Source organism: Tricharina praecox (genome assembly GCF_024521635.1).
Source record: "Tricharina praecox strain CBS 144465 chromosome Unknown BZA05scaffold_18, whole genome shotgun sequence".
Lineage (NCBI taxonomy): Eukaryota > Fungi > Ascomycota > Pezizomycetes > Pezizales > Pyronemataceae > Tricharina > Tricharina praecox.
This window is the reverse complement of record NW_026250420.1, coordinates 455190-475360: the sequence shown is the minus strand read 5'-3', so window position 1 is coordinate 475360 and position 20171 is coordinate 455190. Positions and strand designations below refer to the sequence as shown.

Here is a 20171-nt window from a genome sequence, read left to right as displayed (position 1 = left end):
CATGCGTAATTTGTTGGAGCAATACAAATTATTCGGGCATTGAGTCCACAACCAACAAACTCACAAAAAGCCTGCTGGGTATTGAGGTAAGTTAAGGTAAGGTAAGGTTAAAAAAAAGCCGTAAAAAATAACAAGGCATACGGAGAGAAAGAAGAAAAAATATCACAAATTCAAATATCATCCACAAAAAAATAACAAGCCAGACAAAGCCAGAGAAAGCCACCAACCAACCACTTGCTTACTTGCTTGCGTATCAACACCATTTATATCCCTAAAGCAAGAAAAGAAAAGAAAAGAAAAGACAAAGAGAAGTGTAGAAAAGAAAAAGAAGAAAGAAAAAAAAAAAGCTGCCTCCTGAAAGAAAACACCCCGTGATTCGATTTCATATCGTGGTTTCAAGGAACTAAAACAAGGCGCCAATGGACCGGACAGCATGACCATTTCTCATTTCAAACCTCCCTACTTCCCCCGCGCCGCTAAGTATGGTCACCAAACGTGCCGCGCACACCCGCCCGAAAAACCAACTGATCATCGCAAAAAGGGTATTTCAAAAGCACGGGGGAAAGACGGTGAAGAAAGTCGATACCGATGCTAGACTAGGCCGTCGTATAGGGAGAGAGCTGACACTATTGTCGCATCCTTCTGACTTCCCTCGCGGAACTCGTCGAGCGTCAAGCTTCCGTTCTACGAGTTTGTTAGTTTGTGTTCACAGCACTCCGGAGCTGCAGTCAACCAACCTCGTCTTTGTCCATCATCCGGAAGATCTTGGCCACTCTCTTCTGTGGTGTATCTTCATCCTCGGGGAGCTTGACCATCGATCCGACCTGTACGCAGCACAACCGACGGGCGTCAGCAACCCCCCTTTCCCGCAACTAAAGCAAGATCATTCGGAGCGATCGCCCTACAGCGCATACCATCTTATAGATAGCCTCGACAATCTGCAGCATCTCGTCGTAACTAATCTCGCCATCGCCGTCGATATCATAGAGCTGGAAAGCCCAGTTGAGCTTATCCTCGAGGGTGCCACGGGAGGTGACGCTCAGCGCGACAATGAATTCCTTGAAGTCGATCGATCCCGAGCGATCCGCATCGAACACGTTAAACACATAGTCGGCGAACGTGGTCGGATCTCCGAACGGGAAGAACTGCTTGTAGATCTTCTGGAACTCCGACTTGTTCAATGAGCCCGACGGACAGTCCTTGAGGAAGCCTGATATCCGCCCCAATCTGTGATCAGCAACCCATCCGGTGACCGCGGTGTGCTGCGCGCGCGAAGAAAATAAACGCGCGAAGAGGAAAGCGAACCCTTGTACCACTGCTGCAGCTCCTTGCGCTCGAACAGAGTCGCCTGCTGAAGCTCCGTGAGCTGTTCATGGGTGAGCTTGGATTGACTGCGAAGTTGTATTGCGTCAGTCACACGAGATCACCACCCTCCGTCGCATATGATGGCGTAATGGAGGAAATCAAGCCAGTAACAGGGACAGGAAAAAACCCACGTCTTTCCCATATTCGCTTATCTGCAGTAGCTTCTGCTTGGTATTGGCTGGGTGTGGTGGTTGATGGTTGGCGGTTGGGTGTTTGGTGGTTGGTAGATACTCGGGTTGTGGCTGGTGATCTTCGGTATTTCCTGGAGGAGGCAAGCGGTAGCGAAAACGGCGGAATCTCGAACGAGGCTCTTTCTCTCGCCCTTTCTTTCTTTCTCTGAGTGATGCGGGGGGCACGTGGTGCGAGTTGCGTTGCTTGGTGGTGGTTGTAGTGGTTGTAGTGGTTGACGACTCGAACAAGGAGGCGGGCGAGGGTGAAGAGGGGCAGCCGTCGAGGTACAACTAAAGCGGAAGCGATTTATCGAGTTACGCTGTCAGGCAAGAGCTGTTGATTCTTCGGAGGTTCGATGGGTGCTATTCTGCAGAAATTGGGAAAGTGAGGTAGGAGGGGGAAGGGTTGTTTTGTGGAGGAGGGGTTTAAGATGATGACGGGGGGGCGTGGTATGGTTCCAGGAATGTGAATGATGTCGCGCGAGGCGGGGGGATGGCCTATGGCGAGCGAGAAGCCAGCCCTACTGTATCCACCCACCACCACCCACCCACCCACAGTTGCTCCCAACTTCCAAAGAAGCGCCTAGATTCTTACTTCAGCATCGAGATAGTATGTACCTCGCAAAGCAGCAATTTACAAAGGCATAGGTGCATATCCGCAGCCACCTAGTCCTGTGAGCTCTGCGAAGCGTGTCGGCATCGCTGGCAGGCGCAGCCGGAACTGCGCCATAGCCACATCTCGCGCCACAGCCCATCTTGCCCAACACGCACGAACATCTCGGCTTACTACTCTATCAGGGTGTGACCACGCACGGGAGATATCTCATTTTTCACAGCTCGGTACATCGCCAATAGCTCTCCGCAAAGCCGGATGAGCGTGAGCTTGTCGAGCTGAGCTGAGCGTAGCTATTTGCGGGTGAGATCTCAGGCAGGACCTGCAGTAGGTCTCCCTCGAGTATCTACATACCCCTTCATCCTCGCACCGGCACGGCGAAGATCCGATATTGAGAGAAGTATTTCATGCGAACACTCTCGCCCCTCCATCATCCCCCAGAAGCACAGGAAAGTGAAGACGGGAAAAGAAAATTATCTGTTTCTTCCATAGCCCCTCATCCTCACCCCTCCCCCCTCAACCCACGGAGCAAGCGCCGTCCATCACCACCACCACTACCGTTTCTTCAACTTCCCCTGTCCCCACCCCGTCACGTCAGCCGTCCCTTCAGCCGTCCCACCCCCCCTCTGCCAATTCATGACTTACGGTAACACACTCGCGCAGCCTCATGAAATCCTGTAAGCACATATCCTTCGAGACGTTGTTGTAATCTCGAAAGATACATTTCCCGTATGCCGACGCCTTTCCGTGTCAGTGGGGGGCCAGATGATCGCGGGAAATGGGAGATTATACCTCGACAGAGCAGGCGGCGACGGCTTTGGCAAAGGGTTCGATCGGACGGGTACGTGCTGCTGTCGGCGGGGTCATGGTGGATGCGAGGAATGGATATGGAGGGGATGCGAGGGGGCCTTGGGAAGGTGACGCGAAGGCGTTGGGTGGAGAAGTCACGTGGAGTGATGTTACGATACAACTTCCACTATCTAGCCGAGTACCATGTTTATCTTGATAAGGTTTGATAATTTTCGGAGCGGTTTTTTCGCGACACTCTGTCCGAGTGGTTAAGGAGAGAGATTCGCATGTGTCTTGGCACACTTCGGCAGGTTCGAATCCTGTCGTGGTTATGACCGGTACATATTTTTCTAGTTTTGATCATACGTTGGTGTCTGCTTCAGTTTCTACGTCTAGAGTAGTCCTGTCTGCTAGCCACTCTTCGCTCAAAGCCCCTATCATCACCCGTTAGGAGAAAGCAGAACGCCAAACCCGACTGGTAGATATCACTCGCTACTACAAACGAAAAAGTTACAAGTGTGTCTTTAAGTACATCGACTTGTGTATTACAAGTGAGCCGTATGGTGTGGAGCGGTATGAGCTTTCGACGTCACCGGAGAGTAGCCGATCGTATCCCGCGAGTAGAGTAGCATAATATATCACTCGAAATCCCACGTTACTTTCCGACGACTCAAATCCGAGTCGATTTCCGTCTTCCAAGGGCTATAAGCAGTTCCAAACTGATGCTTGATATTCCTATGAGCCATACAAACCAATTTGGCAACATTCATCTATCCGACGAGTCATACCACCACAAAGTCCACGCAAGCTCTACGTTCAACCTGCTGTTTCCATGAACAAACCCGATTCCACAGTCACACACTCATGACTACCAGCGCTTCCATAGCTGCCCTCTTCACAGCCCACCGTAGAAAGACCACCATCTACATCGCATTAGAGCCTCAGGGCAACCTGAAACTCACCACCAGCACCCAATTCCATCTCCGCCGAAAACACGAGTGATACCCATGACTTCACAAAATTCCGGCGCGGAGCGGCCGTACCTACCTTTAGCGTACCAATCACCAACGCGTGTCGTCAGCCAGCACGAGAATCTACCTGGCGTGCCGCATCATGCACAGGTACACACTACGTAGTACGTGCGTTGTCTTTGCGTTTGCGTTTGTCCTGTGTGTTCTTGACGACCCGAGTCGCGTCTGGATCCTCGATACAGCCCATATAGCCACCCATCCATCGCACGTGTGGAAGGTGCTCGATCGGATGATCTAGATCCTCAAACGGGAACATGGTAGCTTGTTCGGCTACGGTGCTAATGGACGTCGGAAAGGAGGAAGGAAGGAAGGAACCCAAGCTGCAGACTTTTCTTTCCTTTTCACGCCGGGTTCAATTGAAGGGTTTGCGCAATGGCTTCTTCGCTTCCAAGGATACGGTACGTACCGGCAACAGGAGGCCTCCGGCCGGCGGCGCGCTTGTAGGGAACAGAAGGTTTGTGTCTTATTTCAGACCCACAATTTCGAAACGTAAACAGTGTCACGATTCGCCTCGATTTGTTTTAGACAACACCGTATGATTCCGCGTAATGACTCTGTCACTCTTTCAAGTGGGTGGGAAAATCACGTCCGCACCCATCGCTAAGTGTATATAATACAGCAAGAAGAAAAAAAAAAGTTCGAACAATCAAGAAAGACACCCTAATTCCAAGAACCCAGACCAGAGACAGTAAAAAAAAGCCATTATCTCATATGAACACCTGTTTGCTGGAAGAAAAAAGACGATGCACGGGAAACCGGACCGGAAAGCGTTTAACCACCGAAACCGTAAAGGGTGCGGCCCTGGCGCTTAAGAGCGTAGACGACATCGAGGGAGGTGACGGTCTTGCGCTTGGCGTGCTCGGTGTAGGTGACGGCGTCACGGATGACGCCCTCGAGGAAGGTCTTGAGGACACCGCGGGTCTCCTCGTAGATCACTGGAAGGTGGGTTAGAGTCTGGTCGAAGAAAGACGCGTGCTTCGGTGGACTACTCACTGGCAGAGATACGCTTGACACCACCACGACGGGCGAGACGGCGGATAGCGGGCTTGGTGATACCCTGGATGTTGTCACGGAGAATCTTGCGATGACGCTTGGCTCCTCCCTTTCCGAGACCCTTTCCTCCCTTTCCACCTGTTGAATGTTAGCTCGATGTTTTTGTTTTATTTTTCCATTGCATTCGACGCGTCGGAGAGGAGGAGGTACTGACGTCCGGTCATTTTGAGATTGGGTTGGTGTTGAAGTTGAAGTTTGAGGTGGAGATGTGTTTGGGGGTTGCGGAAGCGTGTTGTTGTGGATGGTAGGTGAGAAGTTTGGTAGACTGGGGTGAAGCAGCAGAGGTTGGCGGGGAACCAAAGCCTTATATACAAGTTGGTGTGGGCGAACGCAAAATCAGACATCAACCCGCCAAGCAATCCGGAGCTTGTCCACCACGCACATTAGCGCAGGTTGGCGTTGCCAGGAACTGCGAGCGAAGGGATGTTAGGGTTGGTAGATGCGATCTTGCAGGGGACAGCAACGCAGGCGATAAGGCACCCAGACTTGTAGCGCATGGGCCGGGAGGAGACAGCGGCGGAGACACGCAGGAGACTGGACCCGGTGCGCAGACGCGAGGCGAGAGACACATGGAGACACGGACAGACCGACAGCGAGCGAAGGCGATAGCGCACGCAGAAAAAACCGTGAAGCTGTACGAAGCATCGCGGCGTCTCCAGACACCGGCAGAATAGTCGCTATCTCTTTGTTTCTCTTTCTCTCTAATTCTCTTTCGCTCTTTTTCTCTTTTTCTCTTTTCTTTCTGTCGCGGTCTCCGTCGCCCACTTCCGCCCGTGTTCTCCCCGTGCTGCGGTTGCCGTTGCGCTAAGGCCGACCCACCACCTTCCGCCACGCTAGCAACCGCAGAAGACAGCGAAAATGCCTGCCACCGCAACTCCCCCAAACTGCGTGCCCTTCCAGACTCTTTTCGCGGGCTTTTCTTTCGCTGGCACGCAACGACCCTTTCCGAGCTGATCCCCCCAACCACAACAAACCCTAACCACTTGCTCGCCCTCCCTGCCGCCAGCCATCCCATCACTCACCACTCGCACTCTCCCTATAAAACCCCCAACACCCGCCTTCCCACCTCCTTCTCCTCCATCTTCCCGACATTCACACTTCCCCACACACACTACCTCCACACCACACCACACCCCTACACTAACAAACAACAGCAACAATGGCCCGCACCAAGCAGGTAAATACTTCCCATCTATTAATATTTTATTGAGTGGGACGTGATCAACTTGTCGTCGCGACCGTGCTGCTTTCTCTACACGGCTGCGTCGGTCGCGTCTCGCTTAATATGCTCGTGTTTGATGATCATGGTTACTGACGCGTCTCTTTACAGACCGCCCGCAAGTCCACTGGAGGAAAGGCTCCTCGCAAGTCCTTCGCCCATAAGGCTGCCCGCAAGTCCGCCCCGTCTACCGGAGGTGGTAAGTTAACTTCGATATTCCTGGCGCATCGATCGAAGTTGTCTAATTTCCTCTTCAGTCAAGAAGCCCCACCGTTACAAGCCCGGAACCGTCGCTCTTCGTGAGATCCGTCGCTACCAGAAGTCGACCGAGCTCCTGATCCGCAAGCTGCCCTTCCAGCGTCTCGTTCGTGAGATCGCTCAGGACTTCAAGTCGGACCTCCGCTTCCAGTCGTCGGCCATCGGTGCTCTTCAGGAGTCCGTTGAGGCTTACCTGGTCTCCCTGTTCGAGGATACCAACCTTTGGTATGTTTCTTCAGATCCACTGCCACATCTGTACATCAAACTAACAACCTCTCCAGCGCTATCCACGCAAAGCGTGTTACCATCCAGTCCAAGGACATCCAGTTGGCCCGCCGTCTCCGTGGCGAGCGCTCGTAAACAACCAACATTCCAACGCGCCATGACTTAGTTTTCTAGTTCGATCTCGCCTCTTTTTCTTGGTATGACATGTTTCCCTGTATTGGGTCGCATACTTGTTCTGGGAGATGGAAGTGTGATCGGAGTGGGCTTAAAACTGGTCTTCAATTTTCTTTCCTCGTTAACATGGTTCCTTTTACGTGGGTGTTCTTTTTTTCTGGCTGCTACTTGTTTGTGCAATGAAACGAAACGGTTCTGGGTATACGGGTGTCTTGTTTTGTTTTTACCTGCTTGTTCTCTTTTTTTGTTTGCAGTACAGGGTGCAGTCTACTGTATTATAGCCTGGGGTAATCTTTCTGCGTCTCACATTGTGCTCATGGTGAATTGTGTACCCTGTATCAGTTCTCTTCAGTGTTCAGTGTCTGTTCGGGTTGCTTCTGAAGTTCTTGTCTGTCTGCACGATGCTATGCTACAGCTAGACTGGCTGTCTGCGAGAAATTTCGAGGAGTTAGAAAGCGGAATTGAATGAAATCCCGTCAGATCCGAAGATGGCACGTCTCGAATCGCTACATACCTAGCTCTAAGTGGTGAACCAGTGGTTCGAAAAGCCCCCGCGTCAGAGCTCGTGGCGGGTGGTAGGGTCGAGTTTGAGGATCTGGATAGATAGAGCTCTGAGGATCTACCTACCGTACCTGCCTGCCGAGCATACATATCCTCCGTGTGACGTGTGACTGGCTCTGACGATCTATGTACCAGCATCGCAGTGTGTAGGTGCGATTACTCGTCGAGACGGAGACGAGGGGCGAGCGGCGAGATCCTCAAAGCGCCTCGGGCGCACAGTATGTGGAGTTTCGATATGGGGTCGATGGGTGCGTGGGTCATTCACTTCAGCGTTCGGGACTGCTGCTGCTGTTTGCTGTGGAAGGTGATGGTGGGCAAGCACACATCTACATACCGAGCGATGTAGCTACTCTACCGAGCTCTACGTGAAGGAGAAGAGCGGAGATCGTTACTGTAAGCCTACTATCTACGGGCGTGCAACTGCGCAACTGTACAAGTCCTCCTGGTATGTACTTCGGTATGTACGATCAGCGCAAGATGGCTCCAGGTGGGGGCCGTGGGCACCGTGGGGTCTGGCACCGTGGCACGCCCCTGCGTATCCGCGATGCTGGAGCTCACCGCACCGCGGGTGGCTGAGTTGAATCGTGCACACTGCTGCTGTGTGTGTGCGCGCAGTGCCGCGACTCTAGAGTCTACGTACGCCTACTCGATCCGGTCTTCGGTTTCAGTGCTCTGCTCTGGCGGAGGATGCGGTTGGAATGCATAGATCTTCTGCGCCCGTCTTCCGTGATCACCTGTCTGGTGGTGGGTGCTTGCCCTGCCTTGCCTTGCCCATGAAACAGCTGGATGGTGGGCACTGAGCAGTGGGCTTATCGGCACTTGAAGGCCGGACTGAACTGGACTGGGACTGGGAAGTGCGCCGCCAGGGCGAACATAATAAGATATTATCGTTAGGAGCAGAAGTGCAGACAACAAACAGACCTTCACCTTCCTTGCTTGCATCCTCTTCATCCTCATGTGCCGACTCACTCACACGCTCGCACTCGCCGGTTATTCACATCATGGATTATTGAACTATCGGTACGTCGGTATGAGTGGAGATGCTATTCATTACTGCCCTCCACCGTCGCCAGCCACTATAGTAGGTACATTAGTTATCGTCTGTCCACCGTAAGCACACCCACAATTCCCCCATCACCGGTTCAGCAGCAGCCGTCTCGCCAGCAACGAGAACGTACGGCTATAAGTATACGACGGGTAAGCCTATTACAGAATATCTTTAGTGCCTTCCGATTCCGCATCATCCCCCTCTGGAGCTAGAGAAACCTTTTTTGCTGGCGGTAGTAGTTGCGAACCGCTACTCAGCACTCGTTTGTTCACCGTGGAAGACGAAGACGTGGTATACTTTTTTGTCATTAATGCTACAGGGTTACAAAGAAAATCTCAAAGGGCGTCCCAGCTCAACTGACCTTTCGCACCTGCAATCCCCTCAGTCTATTGACGACCGCCAGCAACTCGAGCGGTCTCGCGGCCGCGATATTTCCTCTCGGCATGGGGTCACGCGAGATGTTGACACGGCGCTCGGCAAACATGTTGGCCCAAGCCTGTGCGGTAAGACCGGCGGAGTTCCTCTGTATGGACTGCAGGGCGTGGACGGCGAGCGTGGTCTGGCCCTCCTCGACGAACTGCTCGAGTGCCGAGGTGTCGAGTTCAGCGTCGTCGTCGTTGCGGCCAGCACGGATCACGATCTTGTCGACGCCCTTGGGGATCGGCTGTCGGTCGCCAAGGGCTCCGGAGGGAATGGTCAGGGTGCGGCAGGGGATCGCGCCGTAGGTCGGCGCGGTCGGCGCGGCGTTGGGGTATTTCTCCGAGATGGCGCGCGCGCGAGACGTCCAGTCTTGGGGGAGGTAGGATTCCATGCCGATCACGGTCGTTGCGGGGCTGAGGTAGTCGCCGCAGCCGCCGACGACGATGACGGTGCTGACGGCGTGCTCGGTGAATAGTGCGGATACCTTGGAGACGAGGGGCGTAATGGGTTCGCTCCGGACTAGCTCGTGCATCTTGTGGTCGCGGATGAGGAAGTTCGTGGCGGAGGTGTCTTCGTCGATGATCAAAGTGGTCGCACCAACTTCGAGGGCCTCCTGGATGTTGGCTGCCATCGAAGTGCTGCCGGATGCGTCCTGAGAGGAGAAGGATGAGGTGGATTTTCCGCCGGGAAGCTCGCTGATGAAGGGGGTGATGTCAGTGCATACGACGTTCCGGCCGTCTTCGGCGCGGACTTTGTACGCGTTGTGCTCGATGACTACCAGCTCCCGTCCATCACCGGGGATCACGTTGTAGATTCCGAACTGTATCGCTTCGAGGAGTGTGGACTTTCCGTGGAAGCCTCCACCGGTGATGACCACTATTCCACGCGGGATACCCATACCCGTGACAGAGATTGGAGTGCCGTCTTCGGACAGGATCGAGGTGTCGATGGTGACTTCCAGGCTCTTGGGGCTCTGGAACTCCACGACGCCTTCTGTCATCGGACCAGGAGCGGCACCACTGGCTCGGGGGAGGACTGAACCGTTGCCCACAAACGCCAGTAATCCCTTCTCCGCAAGACTATTCCGGAGTGCGTCCTGTAGCTCGGCGGTCCTCAGATGTTTCCACACCTTCTGCTCGTCTTGGTTGCTCCACAGGAACCCCTTATCGATGATCTGCGGTAAGTGAGTAATCAAAAGCTCGTGGACTTTGGTGCCATTGATGCTTCGGCCGTGGGCTGGTAGAGTAACGGAAAATCTGATTTCAAGGCATGGATAACCTCCGTCTCCCTCAGCTTCCGCATCGAGACCGAGAAGGACGCAGCTGGAGCGCTCGAGGATCTGCTGTCTGGGCTTGTAGATGTCGAAATCTCCACCTTTCGGTCCGTGGTAGCCTCCGGAAGACCCCGCGATGTCCAGACGCCACTGTTTTACGAGCGAGACGATCTGACGGTTCACGTAGTCCGTGAATGCAATGACACTATCGCATATCAGTCAACCCTCGCCCACTGATCTCACTCGGATATGTAGACCTACCGAGCGCTGTTTCCATATACCTCCATGGGAATTCCAGTTGCGCTCATGGGAAGCCGGGCACGAAACCTGGACGGAGCAGCATACGGATCTCCCTGGACGTGGTCGACGAACAGCTCTATCGGAAGACCTTCCGTCCATCTGTAGTGGCTCCGGAGGTTTTTGTATCGGCCGTAGTTCGCTCCGTCGATTTGCTTGAGGAAGCTATCGAGCTCCTGGTGGGTTCCGGTGGAGCCTGCGCGGGGTGCTGAGTCGTCGTGATTGTCATCCGCAGATGCCTCACCGCCGCCCTCTCCACCACGCCCTCCACCTCTGCCTCCTCCTCCCCTACCGCCGCCGCCCCTTCCTCTCCAACCGCCGCCTCCGCGCCCACGTCCGCCGCCGCCTCCACCGCGTCCATATCCACCACCACCGCTTCCGCCGCCGCCTCCACGACTGTATCCAGTGTCGCTCATGGTGTTCGACTCCGGGACAACTGATTGGTGGGTACGAGTGTGTAGGTTGCCGGTGACTCGATGGTGGCGACTCGATGATTGGGCAGCGGGTAAAGTGATGACGTCCTCCTTCTCCGTTCGTAGGGCTATGTAGATTGCGTGTTTTCGGTAGTGGGATGTTTCTGGTGTTCTCACTCGAACGCAGCCCAAATCGACTTCTTGGCGGCTTGTTCCAGAGCAGAAGAATTGCCGGCAGGGATGTGTCAGTGCGCTTCTCACAATAATTAATTCTCAATCCATCACGCCGTGTGCCGTCGTCGTCGCTGTAAACACTTCTCTCGATCGGAGGTGATATAATCCCGTGAGGACAGATAGAACGAAGAGAGGACCATGTCGAATAGACGCGACAGCCCCGAAACCCGCACCATCGCCATCATCACCGTCTGATCGCGACACACTTCCCCAACCCAGCCTGTCGTCTTGCCTCGCCGTCTCTATACCATCCAACCGACATCATCCACACCACTCGCCTCTTACCCACTACTACTTCACACTCCACCCACGCCGAGGAACTCAAACCCAAACCCCCAAATCCAAATCTCCTCGCCCATCACCAACACGACCAGCGCCCACACGCACGAGCCATCGATCGCTTCAACTCTCCTAGGATCAGAGTTTGAGTTCGGAACAAAGAGCATGAGCATGACTGTCCCCGGCGGCGCCGCGCTGAACCTTCAACAGTATCAGGCCCAGCTACAGGCGAACCAGGCTGCTCTGGGTCAGCAGCTGCTAATCCCGCCACAGCGTGAGTAAACTCTCCTCGCCGGCCCACGTCGTGCACGCGTTTCGTTTTTGCTTTCATCGTTCAATTCCATCTCTGTTCCGCGTCGGGTGGTTGGCCTTGCGTATTTTTGCTTTTGGCGTCTCCTTTTTCTTCTCGCCGATCTGCATCCGCCACCTTGTTCACTATACTGCACAATGCACACACAACTCCCGTTCATTCATATTGCATTCATCCATCGCCCCTGCCTGGCCATTCCCCGCCCGCGGCGCTGGAGTCGATGTCACACCCTCCGCGGCGACACTGACTCGATGCAGGTCCCACCCAGCAGCAGCTCCAGCTCCAGCAGCAGCACCAACACAGCCAGGCGGCGCCGTCGCATCAGCAGCAGTCCACGTCCCTCTCGATCGCGACGCAGCAGCAGCAGCAATTGATGAACAAGGCGATGGAGAAACAGAACGAACTGCAGCTCGATAAACAACGCGTCACCCTACTGCTCGAGATCAATGCCGAGTTGCTGCGCGAAGTGCTGAATGTCCAGCCCAAGTTGAAGTCGCCGGAGGAGGCTAAAAATGATCCCGTCTTCAGAGAGTATACAACCTTTTCTATCCCGAGCGCACGCGCGCGCCGTCTGGTCGGGGGTGCCTGCGCATGTGGCTGACAATTGGCGGAGCGAAACACTAGATGTATGCGACGCCTGCAGAACAACCTTGCCTACCTCGCCGCGATCGCGGATAGATCACACAAGCCCGCCGCGCTAATACCAGTCTGCCCCGGTGTGCTACTGCCGCCCCCGGATATTCCTGGGCTGGACGGACTCTACAAAAGACTACAGGAACTGTACCCGGGCATCAATCCCGCGAACCCGCCGCAGCAACACCAGAACGCGCAGATCGGTCCGCCGCGGTCAGGTCAGAATTCTTCGCCGAAGCCTCAGGGACAGATAGGTGCGCCACTGAATTCAATGCCTCCGCCGAGCCATGGCACTCCTCCACGAGAGAACCACCACTTGTCGTCACCGCCACCGCCGCAGATGCTATCGCATCAGCATCACTCGCCGCCACCGCCGGTGATGGTGGGGATGCCGCTACCGCAACACCAGCAACCACAACAATCGCCGACATCGCAGCAGCAACAGATGATGTACCAAGGCCATCCCCACTCGCAGTCGCCACCGTTACAAGACCCGCGGATGCAGCAGCAGCAGGCACAGCAGCATCACCAACAGCAGGCACAGCAACAGGCACAGCAGCAGGCACAGCAGCAGGCACAGCAGGCACATCACCAACAGCAACAGCAGCAACAATATGCCCAGCTACAACAGCATCAGCAGAGACAGCTCATGATGCAGCGTGCCCAGCAGCAACAGCAACAGCAGCAACAACAGCATCTCCAACAGCAAGGGCATATGGTGGGACAGATGGGAATAGCGACAAGTATGGGGATGAGCGTGAGCGTGAGCGGTCCGGGCATGAACGGAATGCAGACGAGCATGGCTCCGCAGCAGATCATGAACCCGGGGATGATGGGAGGTCCGGCGCCGGGGATGGTGATGGCTGGAGGCGGCATGGGATACCCGGGGATGGCGACACACGTACCGAATGCTGGGCCGATGGGGCAAATGGCTCCAATGAACAGCATGGGGCCGATGGGGCACATGGCGATGGGGAACATGGCGATGGGCATGGGCGGAATGCCGCCGGGCGCGGGATTCGCAGACATGAACCAAGGCATGTGGAATCCGGGATGGCAGGGCGGCGGCGGGCCGTAGGATGGATATTTTTATTGCTTTTTCGTTACCTTTTTCTTTCAGCGTTGATTGGACCTGGATCGACCGTCTTTTCTCTGTACACATTGGACAAAGGTGAGGTGAAACGCCGGGACGCATGTATGGAGGCGATCTGTTTATGATTTGTTTTCTTTTTTCTTCTTTTCTTTCTCTTCGATATTGCTGGTGCACATGCTTGACTTGTGATTCATTCCTCTTCTTCTCGTTTTGTTACTGCTGCTGTTACTTTTGTCATCTATCTCCGGCGTACCGTGGATTGGGCTTGTTGTTGTTTCCCGTTTCGTGGCTATATTTACTTTACCTTTACCTTTACCCTTACCTTGCCCTTTGGTTAGTTCGAATTTGAGCGTCTGCTGTTTTACTCTACTGTGTCCGGTTCTGCGGTTTTGGGTATAAAAGCCATGGAGAATCTGAGGAGGAAGGAATGTCCAAAGCTGTCCACTCCTCATAAGCTTGAGGAAGAAGGGACATGGCGAGTGCCTGTGGTTAAGAGTTGTGAGGGCAACACAGTAATCCAATAAATCTCAGTACCGTATCTATCCTTTTCATTTTTGTTTGAACTAGAAACAGAACAAGTCTTAATGGACGATCATGTTTAATGGAGGATCATGTCCCTCACCGTGAGGTTAGAGGCACATCCTGACTGATGGGCGTCTGGAACGGTGAAGTCGGTGTCTGGAACGGGGAAATCGCTGTCGGAACCGAAAGGGCCTATCTAGAGTAGCTGGTGATGTGTCTGGAAGATCGTGGTCGGCGTGTGAGTGACCAACTGGCCCCGCTCACTCACACATGTGCCTGAGACTATATACCGATATGAGCGCCGTTGAGAGACCGAAGCATGGTGAATTAGAGGATGATCAGATAGATAAGCCTAAAGTGCCCTTTCCAACCAAGGTCTAGGCTAGAGTTCCTAGTCTGGGCGTCAAACAACGTCGCCCTCCACTGAGGCTCCGCCTCGTCTCTCACAGTTTCACTGCGCGCTTTTTAACCTAGCATAGACCTTCGTAGAAGGGGAGTTGTTACCCGGGCGACCGATAATGTGGCATTGGATCTATGGTTTTGCCCGGGTAGGGTAGAGTAGCCGCTTATCCAACGTCTACCCGTGGCATAAAGCAGGTATCCGGAGTTTATTTTACTGCGCTGAAGATTTTTGCTTGAGCTGGACACCCGGGATGGAAAACTGTTGGTTAAGGAAAGGAAAGGAAAGGAAAGGCTTTATGCTCAGGAAAAGGCTGCATATATATCCGGATACGTACCAAGGTCCAAATACCTGCCACGAGTAACTGTAGATCTAGATAAAGCGCACGGCACCTGTGGCTTCTAGAAGGCTAGTGACGAAAGTCTAGGGAGTCGGGACACTGGCCAAAACATCTATGTAACGCACCAAAATACTGCATGGAAACGGTTCAACATCACGGCTTTTGGTGACGACTATGCCTGAGATTATTACAGAATATCTCTCCGCATCTGAAATCGAACATACAAAATTCCTGGCTTTTTCGGCTACAGTCGTAGATGCTCCAAATACGGGCGCCGCTGCTGTGCAGAAGTACAGCCGCCGCCGCCGCTGTGCACTCCAAGCGTACTATACTGCCAAGCCGCCGCCTTCGAATGTTGTCATTCCATACCACCTGTTTATTTGTCAGTACTACGGTAGGTAGGATATCTGTGTGGACATTTTGAAAGAGCATGATATGTAGAGATCCCCCAGCGGGCGACCGGTATTAAGGAACACTCATGTCGCTGAGATGGATTTTCAGCGCGGGTTATCTACATAGAATTGGACGATACGGGTGGATGCTAGCCGGAAGTGTAAAAAAAACTGAATCTTTATCTGTTATTACTGTCGGCACCAGTTTCTACTATTAAGAAGAACTTATTTACAGTTTTCTCCGTTTAATCTGGGGTTCTCAACCTGCCTACAACTGGTTTTTACTTCTTACTTCTTCGTTGTGCCTCCTTTCATTTTTCATTCGCCATTTCATTTTGCGATCCGATTTATCTATGGTGGGGCTGCGATGGGGATGCTCGGGAGGGGAAGATGGATGTGTTGGCTCTCCGATGCTGCCTTGTCCTGGGATTGGAGGAGGACGGGGAGGGGGAGGGGGAGGGGGAGGGGAGGGACAACACGTCGAGGGTGGGACTGGTTGCTTGGAGGTGGGAGTACGATGACGGTGATGTAGGCGGACAGAATCACAGAAGCGGGTAGGTGGCTCTATGTATTATTCGCCGGCGGGGATAGTTAAATACTGGTGAGGAAGAATCAAAGGAAGTCGAAGCAGACTTCTGTCCAAGCCAAGCAAAAGCTCGTGGCCCGTGTCGGCGTCGGTCAAACAGATCTTATTCTTTTTCCTACCGAGAACTAGAGTGCAGAGTAGAGCAAAGACCTGCACTGCACCACTACACCGCACCCCAGGCATCCACCACGTCAAAGTGAACAACTTCTTTCTTGCGCTTATACACATCTTCTTCTCTCACTCCACTCTCTTCCCTCTCGTTCATCAACTTATCCGCAGAGAAATCCGCCAGCTTCTTCTCTTTGCCGCCATCTGTCATCGCCGCGGTATCCACCCTGCTTGCGGTTCAACTACTCTAGCGCTGCACAACTCAACAACCAACGAATCGATCCGAACCTCCTCCTCCTCTTCCTCCCCATCTTCTTCAACATCCCTCTCCCGTCACCTAACACTACTCCCACCGACCACTCAGTACTTATCGTTCACGCTCTCAACTCAATCTGGTCTCGGTTTCCGCTCCACGTTAATACCATATCCCACCTCACCGCACGGGCTGCACGATCCACCACCACCACCACCACCACGTGTCACTGCGCTCTGTTTACAACCCCTCACTACTCCCTCACTACTTTTCCTTTGGTGGTAGCGCAGGGCTGGTGCACCTCCGCACACACATCACGGCAACATCATGGCGCAGAGCGAGATAGATTATTACAAGATACTCGGGCTAGGCCGACATGCCACAGACGACGACATCAAACGGGCGTTCCGCAAACTCGGTGGGTTTCTTCCATCCTCACCTCCCATGGCCACTCGCTAACAAGCACCCCAACAGCGAGAGATACCCATCCCGATAAAAACCCGAACGATCCCACGGCAAAAGAACGCTTTCAGGATCTTCACCGCGCCTATGACACGTTGAAGGATAATCTGGAGCGCAGTAAATACGATAACGACAACCCATACCACGGCACCGACCGGGCATCGACTGCTCATCGAACACCGAACGGAGGTGCCAGATCAGGCACCGCTAAGCGCTACACGGCTGGGTCGTCTGCTCACAACACTACCCCTGGTTGGGCTAATGGGACTGGTACAACAAGAAACTACGATGGGTTCGCTCAGCAGGCTGGCTCGTCGAGGTCGAAGGGATGGGGAGGTGGATATGGACCTTATGAAGAATGGGAGCCGAAAGCAGCCCCGGGGTACTCGTATCAGACGCCTCGACCGCCGAAGGCTGCTCCTCCCCCGGCGGCTGACTATGAGGATCCTTACGGAAGTTATAAGACAAAGAGGGAAAGCGCTTATGCTCGAACGTCGGGCACTGAGCGCGCTCACCCCACTTCTACCAAGCACAATGCATATCATAGCGGTTCGTCCTCTACATCGTCCCCCCGGCCGAAATCCACTACAGGTACCAACGCGAGATATTCTGCAGGTGCCGCGCCAGCTCCAACGCCCACGCCCGGCGGCTTCAACGTGGCGGATTACATCCGGGAAAAGCAGGCTAGGGAAGAGGCGGAGAGAGCGCGAGGGGATGCCGAAGAGCAGAGAGCTAAGGAGCAGGCACGGCTTAAGCGGGAGGCGGAAGAACTCAAACGGCAAGAAGAAGATAGGCACAAGAGAGCTCGGGAGGCGAAGGAACGGGAGCGCCGGCGCGCGGAGGAGGCGACGAGGAACCCGTACGCCGAGGGCAATGGGTTTAGCGGCGGGCACTCGACACCGGGCCCCAACGGCTACGCGTACGGGTATCCTACCGAAATGCCTAGTCCCTACACCTCTCGGAGGGATGATGAAGAACTGCTCAGGGAGGCTGAGGAGAGGGTCAAGGAGCGTGGCAAGACGTCAGGAGGAGGTCCTCACTTGAACAGCCATTCTAGGAAGACGTCGCGATCCTCGATGAGGCCTAAGGCTGAGCCCACGCCGTCGAAATGGGCGAAGAGTCACCACACATACGGGTCCCACGGGATTCCGGAAGATTGGAAGCACGAGACGACTCACCACGAGGACATAGATGTTGTGGAGGCGACTCCCACGGATAACGACGCTGGAAAGCACGATGGCCCCAGCACGGACTATTTCAACAAGTTTGCTCCCCAAACTGGTCCGGAATATGTTCGCAAGGATGGAACGGGAGTCTATCCAGCGCCTCCGCTGTTTAACTTCAACAAGCCACCAGCAAGGGAGAAGACACCGGCGAGGGAGAAGCCGCCAGCAAGGGAGAAGACGCCAGCTCAAGAGTCGCGGCCAGAGAGGCCGCGTTCCGCGATGCCTGGCTCGTTCCAGACTAGAAGTGAGACGCCTACACCGCCGACCAGGAAATCTAGGAGCTCCGGTGGTGGTTCGGCCGACAGGAGTCATGAAGCTTCTAGACACGATAAACAACCCGAAGAGGAACCCAAGGAGGAACAGTTTGTCACCCAACCTCTCTCTAACTTGACAGATACTAATTATCTCAGTAGGCAAAAACAGCCCCCGATTAACGTTTTCTCATTCGAGGAGACTGCGGCACCCTCTCCTAAGAAGGAGAAGCCCGCGGTTCCTGCGTATGACTTCGTTTTCAGTCCTCGACCATTCGACACATTTACGTCGAACAGTCCCGAGCCGAAAGGGGAGAAGGCTGCCAGCACCGGATCAGCTCCCCACTTGAGGCCGCACAGCCAGCCGACGCAGAACCATCATTCATTTGTTCCGCCACCATCGGCCCCGCCAAACCTCCAGCAGCAACAGCAGGCGGCTGAGAGCAGCAAGAGCGAGGGATCAAAATTCAACCGCGAGCTATACGATGACCTGTTGAAACGGACGGTGTTTGATTTCTTGCCTTCTGGCTCCAAGAAGAAGAGAAGTGCGCCAACCCTGAACAAGGGCCGCAACATGCACCGAACGACAAGCAAGGATTCCAGAAGGGATAGCCAGCCGAAGGCCGGGAGTGAGACGGAAAGCGACGAGCCCAAGAGTGCGACCACGGCTACGAATCCCGCTACCTCGCAGCCTGCCACCGGGTTCGGTTATGAGCCGATGGACGCGGAACCTACGGGCGCCCCCAAGACCATACCGGTTCCGCAGAACAACCGGACGAAGCCGATCATCCCTCTCGCGAATGGCATGCGCAAGCTGAACATCGGAACCAAGAAGGGCAAGGCGACTACCAGCCTTGACATGAGCGGCATGGCTTCCGTCCCTCCCCTCAGCCGTAGCCCTGCGGATGTGGGTCTCGGGGGATTCGAGTCGTTGAAGGAGTCGCTTCCATTCCCTTCTCAAGCTGCAACAAAGCCCCGAGTCGGCGACATGCGCATGAAGGTACCGGCGCTGAACCCTACGACCAATGAGCCCTACGTGTTCAGCATACCCCCTGACTTTTGGAACCTCTATCCGCAGACACCGTTAGAGCAGCCCTTTGTGGTGCCCAAAGCACCCAGTGTGCCCAAGATCCCGAAGCAAGTGTCACTGGACAACTACAACCGCTTCTATAACTCGCTCGGCTCTTACATCGAGGACTGGAATAAATACGAAGCTGACGTCCATGCGCTCCGCGCTGAGTTGACGAGCAAGAGCCTACATGTCTCCAGCACCGAGCTCCTCGACACCCAGGACATTGTGAAGTACATGGAACGCGTCAAGAATAAGGACACCATTCTTGACCAGTCATTCACCAAGGCGCGCGATCGCCACCTGGCGTCCCTCGACATGTGGGTCAAGCTACGGGAGAACGTACTCAAGGAAGTCGCGCACCAGGAGCCGCATTAGGAATGCAGGCATCCGGATGGTGATGCTGCTGTTGATGATCTAGTACGTACCATTGCCACCACGCAAGTCTGATCCCGATGGTTTTTTTTTCGTATCTCCTCCATAGCGTGTGGAACGTAGTTTTTTTTGGTTTCTTTTTGGCTACTTACTCGACTTTCTGTTTTGTGCTCGCAGGCTGCTTCCATGTCTCCCTCTTCTCCTAAGACACGGTATCTTTTGGCGATTTTCTCTACGATGATTTTCTGCTGCGCTGCTATTGTCTCGGTTCGTGTTCGTTCGTCATGATCATCATGGGATGGGGGGGTTTTCGGGCGGAGTTTTATCTTTTTGGTTTTGTTTGCTTTGCTGGGAGGCTTTCATTTGCTGCTACTGTTGGATATCCTTGTTTTGTTTTTTTGCTTCTTCTTTCTTCTTTCTTCTTTCTGGTTTTGTGTGTAGAGGGATGGGATGGGATGGGATGGGAAGAGGATCATGATTGGGCACCTTTTACTACTAGGTACTACGAGGCTGGCTGTATTATCACCATACCATTTCTCTTCTTCTATTATTCTTTGATTATTCTTTGAATATTCTTCTGGCGGTTCTTTAGGCTTGGTGGGTGATGGATGGTGATGGATTGATGATGGATTGGGTGTACTTCAAGGACCGTGACGATGACATGAAGATGATGGGACGATGACGGGATGATGATGGTATGAAGATGGTATGAAGATGGGATATGGGATA

General features: G+C 54.0%; 8 protein-coding genes across 8 annotated transcripts; 4 read left to right on the top strand and 4 right to left on the bottom strand.

Moving 5' to 3' along the window:
* Nucleotides 1-257: 257 nt before the first annotated feature.
* On the bottom strand, nt 258-1766 carry BZA05DRAFT_403080 (uncharacterized protein). The gene is made up of 5 exons (XM_051484164.1): nt 1497-1766; nt 1306-1391; nt 915-1210; nt 738-824; nt 258-684 (listed from the first exon to the last, which is right to left on the bottom strand). Exons 1-5 carry the CDS (start codon nt 1505-1507, stop codon nt 592-594), a joined length of 573 nt encoding a protein of 190 aa, XP_051337978.1. The 5' UTR covers nt 1508-1766; the 3' UTR covers nt 258-591.
* A 500-nt stretch (nt 1767-2266) lies between these two features.
* BZA05DRAFT_475213 (uncharacterized protein) lies at nt 2267-3159 on the bottom strand. Its single transcript, XM_051488173.1, has 3 exons — nt 2941-3159; nt 2794-2889; nt 2267-2723 (listed from the first exon to the last, which is right to left on the bottom strand). Exons 1-3 carry the CDS (start codon nt 3013-3015, stop codon nt 2703-2705), a joined length of 192 nt encoding a protein of 63 aa, XP_051337977.1. The 5' UTR covers nt 3016-3159; the 3' UTR covers nt 2267-2702.
* A 1284-nt stretch (nt 3160-4443) lies between these two features.
* Nucleotides 4444-5336, bottom strand: BZA05DRAFT_430828 (histone-fold-containing protein). Its single transcript, XM_051486167.1, has 3 exons — nt 5176-5336; nt 4962-5099; nt 4444-4903 (listed from the first exon to the last, which is right to left on the bottom strand). Exons 1-3 carry the CDS (start codon nt 5183-5185, stop codon nt 4740-4742), a joined length of 312 nt encoding a protein of 103 aa, XP_051337976.1. The 5' UTR covers nt 5186-5336; the 3' UTR covers nt 4444-4739.
* Nucleotides 5337-6180: 844 nt separating this feature from the next.
* On the top strand, nt 6181-6858 carry BZA05DRAFT_420030 (histone-fold-containing protein; the record flags this gene model as incomplete). The annotated part of the gene is made up of 4 exons (XM_051485624.1): nt 6181-6198; nt 6352-6439; nt 6498-6723; nt 6780-6858. The coding sequence occupies 4 exons, from the start codon at nt 6181-6183 to the stop codon at nt 6856-6858; spliced, it is 411 nt and encodes a 136-aa protein (XP_051337975.1).
* Nucleotides 6590-7474, top strand: BZA05DRAFT_89687 (uncharacterized protein). The gene has a single exon (XM_051488772.1). The coding sequence runs from the start codon at nt 6923-6925 to the stop codon at nt 7364-7366; it is 444 nt and encodes a 147-aa protein (XP_051337974.1). The 5' UTR covers nt 6590-6922; the 3' UTR covers nt 7367-7474.
* Nucleotides 7475-8858: 1384 nt separating this feature from the next.
* Nucleotides 8859-10912, bottom strand: BZA05DRAFT_339694 (uncharacterized protein; the record flags this gene model as incomplete). The annotated part of the gene is made up of 2 exons (XM_051480943.1): nt 8859-10404; nt 10461-10912. The coding sequence occupies 2 exons, from the start codon at nt 10910-10912 to the stop codon at nt 8859-8861; spliced, it is 1998 nt and encodes a 665-aa protein (XP_051337973.1).
* Nucleotides 10913-11415: 503 nt separating this feature from the next.
* BZA05DRAFT_89655 (uncharacterized protein) lies at nt 11416-13510 on the top strand. Its single transcript, XM_051488771.1, has 3 exons — nt 11416-11696; nt 11990-12263; nt 12357-13510. The coding sequence occupies exons 1-3, from the start codon at nt 11588-11590 to the stop codon at nt 13441-13443; spliced, it is 1470 nt and encodes a 489-aa protein (XP_051337972.1). The 5' UTR covers nt 11416-11587; the 3' UTR covers nt 13444-13510.
* Nucleotides 13511-17263: 3753 nt separating this feature from the next.
* Nucleotides 17264-19659, top strand: BZA05DRAFT_89640 (uncharacterized protein). The gene is made up of 3 exons (XM_051488770.1): nt 17264-18109; nt 18161-19487; nt 19620-19659. The coding sequence occupies exons 1-2, from the start codon at nt 17460-17462 to the stop codon at nt 19443-19445; spliced, it is 1935 nt and encodes a 644-aa protein (XP_051337971.1). The 5' UTR covers nt 17264-17459; the 3' UTR covers nt 19446-19487; nt 19620-19659.
* The last annotated feature ends 512 nt before the right edge of the window (nt 19660-20171 follow it).